We start from the raw sequence: 13,390 nt of genomic DNA, 5'->3' as shown, positions 1-13,390 counted from the left end.
AAGGACCAGGGAAGAAAGGCACTAGAGTTATTGATATTATTTGACTTTAGGTATCTTCAAAAAGGTTTAATTTAAAGGCATAAGTCATGGCAGGAAGCTCAAAGCCGCGGTGTGCTCCTCCTCCTCTACGTGGGAAGCCAGGGATATTTTGAATGCCTCTGGCCTGCATGTGTGCAGGAAGTATCTGCAGGTGCGGCTCTTAGAAGTCCGGGTTTCGGAGCTGGAGCAGCGGCTGGGGACACTGTGGAGCATCCACGAGGCAAAAAAGTATTGTGGATAGCACATATAGACAGGTGGTCACACCGCAGGATAAGGCTCCACAGGCAGGAAAGGAATAGGTAACCACCAGCAGAGCAAGAGGACTAGGCAGGCATCTCCTGTGGCCATTCCCCTGCAAAACAGATATACCACTTTGGATCCTGTTGGGGGACTGGCCTCCCAGGGGAAAGAAGCAGCACCCTAATTCATTGCACCATGGTTGGTTCTGTCACAGAGGGAAGGAGTAAAAAGTGTGGGAAAGCAATAGTCATAGGGGATTCAATTGTAAGGGAAATAGATAGGTCTTTCTATGGCTGCAAACAAGACTCCAGGGTGGTATATTGCCTTCCTGATGCTAGGTTCAAGGAAGTCTCAGAGCGGCTACAGGACATTCTGGAGAGGGAGAGTGAACAGCTCATGGTTGTGGTGCACATCGGTACTCATGACATATGTTAAAAAAAAGGGATGAGGTCCTAAAAGCAGAATATAGGCTGTTAGGGAGAAAGTTGAAAAGTAGGACCTCAAAAGGTAGTGATCTCAGGATTACCACTAGTGTTGTGTGCTCGTCAGAGCAGAAATAGCAGGATGTGCCGGATGAATCCGTGGCTGAAGAGATGTTGTGAGGGGGAGGGTTTCAGATTCCTGAGATATTGGGACCGGTTATGGGGGGGGGGGGGTGAGTAGGACCAGGACAACCTGAATGGGTTACACCTGGGCTGGACCAGGGCTGAAGTCCTCGGGGGAGTATTTGCGAGAGTGGTTGGAGAGGGTTTAACCTAAAATGACAGGGGTTGTCAAGGAGTCAGAAGAGGGGGAAGCAAGGACAAGACCGAAAGACAGAAAGGTGAATAAGAAAAGTGATAGGCAGAGAAATCAAGGGCCAGAATCAAGCAGGGCCACGATGCAAAATAACGGGAATGGGTCAAGTGATGTTAAAAAGACAAGCCTTGAAGTGTTGTGCCTTAATAGCCGGAGTATTCACAATAAAGTGAATGGATTAATCATGCAAATATATGTGAACGGTAATAATAATAATAATCTTTATTATTGTCACAAGTAGGCTTACATTAACACTGCAATGAAGTTACTGTGTATGATATAGTCGGGTTCCGGAGACATGGCTGCAGGGTGACCAGTGGTGGGAATTGAACATCCAGGCGTATTCAGTATTTAGGAAGGACAGACGAAAGGGAAAAGGCGGTGAGGTTGCATTGTTGGAAAGGAAATTTGAGCAATAGCGAGGCAGGATATTAGCTCTGACGATATGGAATCTGTATGGCTAGAGCTGAGAAAAACCAAAGGGCCAAAAACTGTAAGAGGAGGTTGTATATATAACTGTTGCGGTGAAGTTGCGAATGGCATTAAACAGGAAATTAGAAACGCATGCAATAAAGGAACACCTATAATTATGAGTGACTTTAATCTGCATATAGATCGGGCAAATCAAATCAGTAACAATACGGTAGAGGAGGAATTCCTGGAGTTCATACGGGATGGCTTTCTGGACCAATACGTTGAGGAGTGAATTAGAGAGCAGGCCATCCTACACTGGGTATTGTATAATGAGAAAGGAATAATCGGCAATCTAATTGTGTGAGACCCCCTTGGGGATGAGCGACCATAATATGGTCAAATCTTTCATCAAAATGGAGAGTGACATAGTTGATTCTGAGAATAGGATTCTGAATCTAAATAAAGGAAACTACAATGGTATGAGGCGTGAGTTGCCTATGATCGATTGGGGAATATTACTTAAAGGGATGACAGTGGATAGGCAATGGCAAACACTCAAAGAGCGCATGGGGGAAGCATAGAATTGTTCACTCCTGTGCGAGGTAAAAATAAAATGGGCAAGGTGGCCAAAGCATGGCTTACAAGGGCAATTAGACATATTATTAGATTCAAGGAAGAGGCATACAAATTGGCCAGTACAAAGAGCAGACCTTAGGATTGGGAGCAGTATAGAATTCAGCAAAGGAAGATAAAGCGATTGATTAAGAAGGGGAAAATTAAGTACAAGAGTATGCGGGGGACATACAGATTATCTATAAAATTTTCTACTGGAACATGAAGAGAAAAAGATTGGGGAAGACAAATGTAGCTCCCTTACAGTCAGAAACAGGGAAAATTGTAACCGGGAACAAACAAATGGCTGACCAACTAAATACATACTTTGGTTCTGTCTTCAAAATGGAGGACACAAATAACATACCAGAAATATTGGGATCACAGGGTTTAGTGAGAGCGAGGAACTGAAAAAAAATCAGTAGCAGTAGGGAAATGGTGTTGGGGAAATTGATGGGATTGAAGGCTGCTAAATACTCGGGGCCTGAGAATCTACTTCCAAAGTACTTAAGCAAGTGGCCCTAGAAATAGTGGATGCATTGGTGGACATCGTCCCAGATCCTATGCACTTTGGAACAGTCCCTACAGATGGGAGGTTAACTAATGTAACCCCAATATTTAAAGAGAGAGTTGGAGAGAAAACAGGGAATTATAGGCCAGTCAACATGACGTCGGTCATGAGGGAAATGCTGGAGTCCATCATGAAAGATTTTATACCAGAGCACTTGGAAAACAGTGGCAGGATCGGACAGAGTTAGCATGGATTTACGAAAGAGAAATCATGCTTGACAAATCTACTGAAATTCTTTGAGGATGTAACGAGTAGAGTTGATGAGGGGGAGCTAGTGGATGTGCTACATTTGGACTTCCAGAAGGCTTTCAACAAACTCCCACATTGGAGATTAGCGTGTAAAATGACAGTGCATGGGATTTTGGGTAGTGCATTGGGATGGATAGAAAACTGGTTGGCAAATAGAGAACAAAGAATAAACAGGTCTTTTTCCAAATGGCTGGCAGTGACTAGTAGGGTATCACAGCTATTCACCATATATATTCATGTTTGAAATGAGGGAACTAAATGATGCCACCAAGCTGGATGGGAGGGTGAGCTGTGAGGAGGATGCAGAGATGCTTCAGTGCGATTTGGACAGGCTGAGTGAGTGGGCAAATGAATGGCAGATGCAGTACAATGCGGATAGATGTGAGGCTATCCACTTTGGTGGAAAAAGTAGGACGGCAGATTATTATCTGAATGGCTATAGATTGAGAGAGGGGAATGTGCAGCGGGACCAGGGTGTCCTCATACACCAGACACTGAAGATAAGCCTGCAGGTACAGCAGGCGGTAAAGAAGGCAAATGGTGTGTTGGCCTTCATAGCGAGAGGATTCGAGGACAAGAGCTGGGATGTCTTGCTGCAATTATGCAGGGCCTTGGTGAGGCCACACCTGGAATGTTGTGTGCAGTTTTGTTTTTGTTATCTGATGAAGAATCTTCACACTATGGAGGGAGTGCAGAGAAGGTTTGCCAGACTTATTCCTGGGATGGTAGGACTGACATATGAGGGGAAATTAAGCCGGTTAGGATTATATTCGCTGGAATTCAGAAGAATGGGGGGTATCTCACAGAAACCTTTTGGATTCTAACAGGACTAGACAGGGTAGATGGAAGAAGAATGTTCTGTAGCCATGTAAAATGGCTGTGTTCCGATTAATCTGGCCAAAACCCAGTTTAAAACGGCTAACCCGAAAGACTGCTGGGAAAAGCAGCCAAGAAGACACAAGCAGGCAGCTGCAGACAGTTTTGCATATTAGGCTCTGGGAAGGTAGCCCAGATCGATACTCAGGGCTATCAACAGCCCATCAACCCAGGTATTCGCAGTTGCATTCAGGACTGTTTGCAGCCAATCTATTCAGACATCCACAGTTAAATCGGCTATCCCCGGGAACAATTGCAACATATTAGCAATTGAATACCGGGCCAGACCTGTCGGCACCTGCAGTGGCCGAAACAAAGACAGGTGAGCGACCACCCCCCGATCGAGGAATCGCCTCACCATTGGACACATCGACCCCAGAGATTGGGGCCAGAATCCAATCACTTGGGACTCAGGGTCAAGGGCCGCCCCGGGAGGCGGGAAGCCCCTGGGCCCTATAAAAGTTAAGGTCCAAGTTCAGATCTCTCTCTCTCTCATCTTCGCCTGCTCGAGATCTTCGCAAGACCAGCCACCGGCAACTGTAAGTTTGAATCCAACGATCGCTATCCGGTAGAGACACCTAGCCACCGACCTGTAGCAGCCTTTTGAATCCCGCGGGCCAGATTTGATTGGACAAGCCATTCGTTTCCCTGACCTGGTGGGCTCTTCCTAAAGTTAAGTATTGGCCAGTAGTGATAGGTTTATTATATAAATAGTAGTATTAGGGTATTAATATTGCTTGTTGTATATAATAAATGACCGTTGTTTTAATCCTTACTAAGCGGTGTGCTGTATTATTAATCATAACCTGAACTTGAACCACGTGGCGGTATCATAAAGATACCTGGCGACTCATGAGCAAAGGTGACGTAAACAGAGCAAATAGACTAAGGTTAAAAAGAGCAACAGTTCCCAATGTGGGGGATGTGGGCAGGGGGAGTCCAGAACCAGGACTTGGGAAGTCACAGTCTAAGTACGGGGGTGTAAACAATTTAGGACTAAGATGATGAGAAATTTCTTCATCCAGAAAATGGTGAGCCTGTGGAATTCTCGGCCACAGAAAGCAGTCGAGGCTGAAGCCTTGTGTGTTTCCAGGAAGGATTTAGATGTAGCTCTTGGGACTAAAGTAATCAAAGGCTATGGGAGAATGCGGGAATATGTTACTGGCTTGGATGATCAGCCATGATCGTATTGAATGGCGGAGCAGGCTCGGAGGGCCAAATGGCCTCCTCCTGTCCCTATTTTCTATGTGTTTATTAAAGGTTAACCCTGTGTTTCTCTCACTGTAGATGCTGCCAGACCTGCTGAGTTTTTCCAGCACTTTCTCTCGTCACTAGGATAGATCGGACCCCTTTTGCCCTTAAACCCACAGTAGGTGCAGTTGACGCCTTGATACGACCACACAAGCAATGATTCCAATAGCTTGTCACTTTGACGTTCTGTTTAATATTAACACTAAACACATCGTTAACCGAATACTTTCATGAAGTACAAGTATCCGTTATATTAAAATAACTTATAATACATTAAACAATGCGAAAAAAAAAAGTGAACACACTCTGACAAATAATTACACATTTGTTTGTTTTTTTTCTCCCCCCTGTCTTTCTCTTGGTTGCTTTTTTTTTCTTCTCCTTCTCCGCAATTTTTTTTTTTTTGGTCAACAAGTCTTTGAAGTAATTCCGGAGTCTCTTAGTCTCTGCTGCTCCCAAGCGCGTTCTGCGAAAGGTTCAAAAGTCTTACGTCGTAAAAGTGCGAATTACGTCGTAAAGGTGCGAAGCGGGAAGAAACCAGAGAAACGATTCATTTCGGCAGAGGTTTCCGGCCTCGTTCCAGGGAATTCTGGAAAAAAAGATAACGGGGCCGAGATCGAGGAAAGGAAGGGGTGGAGGGTGGAAGTTTGTCCTGGCTCACCTCCGATCAAAAAACATTCAAATAAAGCAGTGCAGAAATATAGGGTCCAACACCTCTTTGGCGGAACTGTATCCTTTTCCTTAATTTATGTTGTTCCCCACTTGATTTCCGTTGTTCCTTTGTTTACCGCCGGCGGTGGTTACTTGCACACGCTGACCCACTCGGTCACCCGACACTCCTCACAGGCCACGTAGCAGCACCAGTGGAATTTACAGTTACACCTCTCCCGGCGGGTTTGCCTCAGGATGTTGTGACCCCGGCCGCAGCACAGGCTCTCGCAGTTGTCCAGGCCGGGGCTGGTCTTGTTGCAGATGCGCCCCCGGGTCCCCGCCGAGTCCAGCTTGGGCTCGCTCTCGCAGAAGTTGGGCGACTCCTCGAAGAAGACCAGCTCGCCGGCGCTGGATTTCCGCCGGTGCGGGTGGTGGTGGGCATGCTCCACCTGGCCCGTGTTGCGGTTGTGGGCCTTTATCAGCGTGGCGTTGTAGAACTTGTGCTTCAGCAGGGCGCCCACTGTCCTGAAGTCCGGGGTCACCTGCCAGCAGGTCTTCAGCTGGCAGCTCCCCGACGTGCCATGGCATTTGCACTTCCTCTTCATGTTCTCTGCTATCATCTGAGGAGAAAACAGGGGGAGAAAAAGAACAGAGACTTAGATCAGACACCACCCAGCGTCCAGGGACAAGTGATCAAATATCTCTTTGGATGTCAGAATTTGCCATTTAGAACATTTCTTTTGTTATTCTCTCATGGGGCGTGGCTTTCGCTGGCTGGGCAGCACTTCATAAAATTATAGCAGAATCATAGAATCTCCACAGTGCAGAAGGAGGCCATTCGGCCCATCGAGACTGCACCGACACTTGGGTAGAGCACTCTACCGAGGCCCACGCCCCGACCCTATCCCTGTAACCCAGTAACCCCAACTAACCTTTTGGACACTAAGGGCAATTTTATCATGGCCAATCCACCTAACCTGTACATCTTTGGACTGTGGGAGGAAACTGGAGCACCCGGAGGAAACCCACGCAGACACGGGGAGAACGTGCAGACTCCGCACAGACAGCCACCCGAGGCCGGATCATACCCGGGTCCCTGGCGCTGTGAGGCAACGGTGTTAACCACTGTGCCACAATGTGCCGCCCTATCCCTAATTGCCCTTGAACTGAATGGCTTGTTCAACAATTTTAGAGGGCAGTTAAGTGGCAGACCCATTGCTGTGGGTCTCACACGTGGGCCAGACTGGGTATGGATGGCAGATTTCCTTCCTTAACAGATATTAGTGAATCAAATGGGCTTGCACAACAATCTACGATATCCCACATTCATCAATTGAATTCAAATTCCACCAGCTGCCGTGGTGAGATTTGAACCCTTGTCCCCAGAACATTAGCCTGGGTCTCTGCATTCCAGGCCTCGGGTGGCTGTCTATGCGGAGTCTGCACGTTCTCCCCGTGTGTGCGTGGGTTACCTCCGGGTGCTCCGGTTTCCTCCCAGAGTCCAAAGACGTGCAGGTTAGGTGGATTGGCCATGATAAATAGACCTTAGTGACCAAAAAAAGAGGTGAGGAGGGGTTATTGGGTTACGGGGACAGGGTGGAAGTGAGGGCTTAAGTGGGTCGGTGCAGACTCGATGGGCCGAATGGCCTCCTTCTGCACTGTATGTTCTATTTGCACCCGGAGGAAACCCACGCAGACACGGGGGGAACGTGCAGACTCCGCACAGACAGTGACCCAAGCCGGGAACCCGGGTCCCTGGCGCTGTGAGGCAACAGTGCCAACCACTATGCTACCGTGCTGCCCAGCGTCTCCCCATGAGCCGACACATTCTCCCTTTTTAGTTAACAATCCACTTCCCTCCTGAAAGCCTCAGTTGAATCTGCCTCCACCACACTCTGCAGGCTGTACATCCCAGATCCTAACCACTCGCTGCCTGCAAAAGGTTTTTCTCGCGTCGCTTTTGCGTCTTTTGCCAATGATCTCAAATCTGTGCCCTCTCGGTCTCGGCCCTTCCGCCAATGGGAACGGTTCCCCCCTATCTGCTCTCTCCAGATCCCCTCTCTGCCTTGTCTTCATTCAGGAAAACAGTCCTAACTTCTCCAATCCATCTACGCAGCTGAAGCTTCTCGTCCCTGGAACCATTCTCCTCAGCCTTTCCTGAACTCTCTCTCCATTGCCTTCACATCTTTCCTCGGGTGTGGCACCTGGAGCGGGAAGCAATACTCCATTGTGCTTGATAAGAGTCAGCAGTGGATATTGCACAACAGCCAAGTCATACCGCCGCCAGGCCGCACGCGCGAATGAGAGGGATAATGCAAAGCTCACACAAGGTTTGGCCAGTTGTCGGAGAATGTGAATTTTAATGCTGTTGCTTTGTTAATTATACCTTACGTCAATTTGGAAGCATATGCTTGTCTAGTAAATTACAGATGCCTTAATGAAGTAATAGTGTGGAATGCAAGAGGCAGTAATTGAGGGCAGTCACCAAAGAATGGATCACAGCCACCTGCGGTCAATTATAACTTGTGCTGGGACTGCAAGTTCATCAAAGGCGTTTTGTTGGAACCAAATATTTTTCCAGCATTTTGATTTTCAGTTTATCCGCGGGTATCTCTGCAGGGGTAAAGTGCAGCCACAGAGGATAGACTCGATCATCAAACGGAGCACGGCAGCTCCCAGGGCCTCCTGGGAGTGGTTCACTAGGGTCGAATACAGGTCAGCGGGGTCAAAGGTCTCCCAGTGGGGATCAGACGTAGCCCAACCTGGGGGATGGCGGGGTTTGGAGAGAATGTCAGAGGTGGAGGGGTCAGGATTGGGTCATCAAGGTTGAAGATAGTCCATAATGGTGGACAGTTGGTCAACAAGGTTAGAGGAGATCCCAATCGGTCAGAATCTGCTCTATAATGGCAGTCGGGCCTCAGCTTGGTTTGAAACTTGGGGTAAGTCAAGCGGAAATTTGAGAGCATTGACGTGTCAGAAAATCAGGGCCTGCCGAACAATGTCAAAGACACCTTCCTAAAGACAGAAGTTATTCTGTCCACCACTGTCCATTTGTTTCACGTGCAAAGTTTTACATGTTCGTACTAACAGGTACAAAGTGTATGAATATCGTTGCCTGTTAGAATGGCTCAATACACTTTGATACCTGAGTGGTCTTCAGAGAAAGGAAAGTTCAAACTGCATGGCAACATTTGAGCACCTGAATGAGGCTGAGATTTCTGCCTGTTGTTCTCATGTTTAGCTATCAGGCAACACTTGATCCCGCCATTTACACATTCTGCTATTTGGCTTTCAGACAGCACTGACCTTTGTTCCGCTACCAACACCTACACCAGCCCAATGCTTTGTTCCTTTACTGCTACAATTCCCCGCTGAGTATTGTCAGCATTTTCTGTTTCTATTGCAGATTTCCAGCATCTGCACTATTTTACTTTCATTTTAGTGAGTGTTCTGGTCACTGCACAGTACCAAGATGGTAATGTTGCTGAACTTGTAACCTAGAGACCTGGCCAAGACCAACAGGATTCCAGGAGACTGTCTATCACCTATGAGGTTGATCTCCAGCTGTGGTCAATGGGTACAGAAGGGGCAGGACAAGGCGTGCGTATTGGAGAGGAAATCCGTTCATTCACCGCCACCAGGGGGATTGGATGTTCCTCTTTCCCCTCCACAAACTAAAACAACATATACGCAGAGGTAAACAAGAAATTAAATGAAAATGAAATGAAATGAAAATCGCTTGTTGTCACAAGTAGGCTTCAAATGAAGTTACTGTGAAAAGCCCCTAGTCACCACATTCCAGCGCCTGTTCATAGAATTTTAAGTGCAGAAGGGGGCCATTCGGCCCATCGAGTCTGCACCGGCTCTTGGAAAGAGCACCCTACCCAAGGTCAACACCTCCACCCTATCCCCATAACCCAATAACCCCACCCAACACTAAGGGCAATTTTGGACACTAAGGACAATTTATCATGGCCAATCCACCTAACCTGCACATCTTTGGACTATGGGAGGAAACCGGAGCACCCGGAGGAAACCCACACACACACACGGGGAGAACGTGCAGACTCCGCACAGACAGTGACCCAAGCCAGGAATCGAACCTGGGACCCTGGAGCTGTGAAGCAATTGTGCTAACCACTATGCTACCGTGCTGCCCAGAAGGAGGAGAGGTTGGTACGGGAATGAGACAAACTCAAAACTATTGTAAGATCTTTGTTTTGTCTACGACGAGCTTGGACCAACATTGGCATTGAGAGAGGCAAGACTGCACTTGCCTGAAGCTGTTTGCAGTGGTCACCTCATACTTTCTTCAGCAATGGAACCGACTGGGACGGGGGGGGGGGAACAGACGGGATAATGAGCTGGGGTGAGTCAGCCAAGAGGCTGCGACGTAAATAAAATTAAACGGTCAGTGGCGTTTGTGTAGGAAGCTGGAGCAAAATGATTTTAAAGCTACAAACGCCGACAGTCTTTACAGGATATTTTTATTTCAAAGTGGGCTGCTTTGTCCTGGATGGCGTTGAACGTCGAGGTTTCTTGGTGTCGCACTCACCCAGGCAAGTGGGGAGAGTATTCCATCACACTCCTGACTTGTGCCTTGTACCTGGCGGGCAGGCTTTGGGGAATCACGAGGTGAGTGACTCGCCACAGAATGCCCAGCCTCTGACCTGCTCTTTTGGCCCGAGTACGCCTGTGGCTGGTCCGGTTACATTTCTGGTCAATGGCCCCCAGCATGTTGATGGTGCGGGATTTGACAATGGTAATGATGGGGTGGTGCTTAGGCGATTTCTCGTCGGAGATGGGCACTGTCTGTCAGTCATGGGGCATGAGTATTACCTGCCACTTATCTGTCCAAATGTGGATGGCGTCTAGATCTCGCCGCATAGAGGGATTGGATAACTTCCAATTCTGGCCAAACAGTGGCCCATTAGGCAGGCCTGGTGCACCCTGGGGGCAAACAGTGAAGGCGCAGTGCATTTTGGGAAATAGGCGACGATTAACCAGAGTGATTTTACCAATGTTAGCTAGGGCTGAATTGGTAGCCATGCTCACCTCTAGAAGGAACATTGTAGGTTCACTCCAGAGACTTGGGTCTCAGTGCTGATGGAGTGCTGCCCTGTCAGAGGCGTATGAAATGAGGTGTTGAACTCTGTTTGCCCTCTCAGGGTGTAACAGCTCCCACGGCACTGTTTTGAAGAGCGACGGAACTGAGTAGCTTGCCGGACTATTTCAAAGGACAATTCAGAGGCAACCTCATTCTCGTGGTTCTGGAGTCACATATCAGCCCAGAGGAAGGGTGAGGATAACAGATTTCCTTTCCCGAAGGACATCAGATGGATTTTTACAGCAATCCAGTTTTGTTTCCTGGTCAGTTACAGTTGCTAGCTTTTTAATTGCAGTGATGAGGGGAAAGGTTTTCTCTCAAAGGGTTGTGCGTCTCTGGAGCTCTCTTCCTCAGAAGGCACTGGAAGCAGAATCTTTGAATATTTTTAAGGCCGAGCTAGATAGATTCTTGATTAGCAAGGGGGTGAAAGGTTATTGGAGGTCGGCAGAATGCAGATTTGAGGTTACTATCCAATCACTCCCGATCTTATTGAATGGCGGAGCAAGCTCGAGGGGCCGAGTGGCCTACTCTTCTTCCTAGTTCATCAGCGGGATTCTCCAACCGCCCCAGGGGGCGGCGTGAATCCCACTCCGCCGCCGGCTGCCGTATTCTCCGGCGCCGTTTCTCGGGCGGGGGCGGGGTTCACGCCACGCCGGTCGGGGGCCGTTGGCAGCAGCCCCCCGGCAATTTCCCGGGCCCCGATGGGCCGAGCGGCCGTCCGTTTTTGCCTAGTGCCATCGGCGTGGAATAGACATGGTCACACACGGCGGGACCTGGCAGGTAAGTTGGCTGGGGCAGTCCTCAGGGAACGCGGGGGGGGATCCGGCCCCGGGGGGGGGGGAGCGGGGGGGAGGCCCCCACGGTGGCCTGGCCCGCGATCGGGGCCCACTGATCTGCGGGCTGCCTGTGCCGTGGGGCACTCCTTCCTTCCGCGCCTGCCCCTGTAGGGCTCTGCCACGGTCGGCGCGGAGAAGGGAACACCCCGCGCATGCGGCAAAACACGCCGGCGGTTCCGCGCATGCGTGCCATCATGCCGGCCCTATGGCGCATGTGCAAACTCGCGCAGTCCCTTCGGCGCCGGTTGGCGTGGCGCCGACCCCTCAGGCGTCCACCTAGCTCCTGGAAATGCGGAGAATTCCGCACTTTCGGGGGCTGTTGACGCCGGAGTGGTTGGCGCCAGTTTTCCCGCATGCGTGGGGATTTAGCCTCGGAAAGGAGAATCCCGGCCCATGTGCCTGTATGTTCTTTACCCAACTGAGTTAAAATTCATGTTGTCGTGAGGGATTTGAACTCATGTCTCCGAGGAGGCCCTTCAGCCCAGTGTGTCTGGGCTGACCATCAAGCGCCTATCTGTTCGAATCCCATTTTCCAGCACTTGATCAAGCACTCAACCAAATGCTTCTCAAATGCTGCGAGGGTTCCCGCCTCTACCACCCTCGCAGACCGCGAATTCTAGATTCCCACCAGCCTCTGGGTGAAAAATTATTTCCTCGCACATCTCCCCTATGGGCAGCACGGCGGCACAGTGGTTAGCACTGGTGCTTCACAGCGCTAGGGCCCCAGCTTTGATTCCCGGCTTGGGTCACTGTCTGTGCAGAGTCTGCACGTTCTCCCCGTGTCTGCGTGGGTTTCCTCCGGGTGCTCCGGTTTCCTCCCACAAGCCCCGAAAGACGTGCTTGTTAAGTGATTTGGACATTCTGAATTCTCTCTCCGTGTACCCAAACAGGCGCCGGGGTGTGGCGACTCGGGGATTTTCACAGTAACTTCATTGCAGTGTTGATGTAAGCCTGCTTGTTACAATAAAAGATTACTATTATTAAATCTCCTGTCCCTTACCTTAAATCTATGCCCCCTGGTTATTGACCTGTCGACTAAGGGGAAATGTTCCCTCCTATCTACCCTACCTGTGTCACTCATAGTTTTGTACACCTTGATCAGGTGCAGAACAACCCCAGCCTAACCAGCCTCTCTTCACAGCTGGTTGGAGTTACAGTTCATTCAGGGATTTGGGGTTGCTGTGGTCAAATGTACCTTTACGGGCTTGTTGCAGTCTAGAGCTAAGGAGAACGAGGGTACGGGGCTCTGACTTTCTTTCCGTCACAGGGATTTAGGTTTTGTTTGAGTGAATCTTGTGCTGTCTGCCTCAATTCTCCCTGACAGCTCGTTCCACAGGCTAATCCCTCTGTGGGCGAACGAGTGCTGACTCTACAAATCGTGACAGTTCCCAAGCAACTTCGCCAGGACCTCCACCTCTCTGTGTCCCATCACTCAGTGTTAACTCCCCCCACCCCCCATAGTGTCCTCCCCACCCCCCCTGTAATCGCAGGCATCTGTCAGCGATAGAACAAACACTGCCCAACCAATTAATGCACAGGAACAAACAATCCCAGGAGAACCGGCGACTCCCAGCAAACAATTGCCTTAAAACATTCCTGATCTGTCCACAAAGCCCTGGGCCCAGCAGCCACTGGCATTTATGTAGCAGCCTGAGGTAGGAAGCCATACCAAAGCTCCTCATACGACCTCAATCGGACACCAAGCCAAAGATGCAAGCTTTAGGAGAGGTGACCAAAAACCTTCTG

General features: G+C 49.3%; 1 protein-coding gene across 2 annotated transcripts in view; it reads right to left on the bottom strand.

Annotated features, from left to right (window-relative positions):
• Positions 1 to 5,220: 5,220 nt before the first annotated feature.
• The window catches only part of LOC140386830 (protein Wnt-10a-like), a 62,340-nt gene continuing 54,170 nt past the window's right edge, over positions 5,221 to 13,390 (bottom strand). For both annotated transcript variants that reach the window (XM_072469565.1, XM_072469575.1), the window contains exon 4: positions 5,221 to 6,321. In XM_072469565.1, coding sequence (XP_072325666.1) covers positions 5,851 to 6,321 — 471 coding nt within the window. In that variant the 3' untranslated portion in view covers positions 5,221 to 5,850. The remainder of the gene's footprint in view (positions 6,322 to 13,390) is intronic.

Source organism: Scyliorhinus torazame, chromosome 2 (genome assembly GCF_047496885.1).
Source record: "Scyliorhinus torazame isolate Kashiwa2021f chromosome 2, sScyTor2.1, whole genome shotgun sequence".
In the NCBI taxonomy this organism is placed as follows: Eukaryota; Metazoa; Chordata; class Chondrichthyes; order Carcharhiniformes; family Scyliorhinidae; genus Scyliorhinus; species Scyliorhinus torazame.
This window is presented reverse-complemented; position numbering and strand designations above follow the sequence as displayed.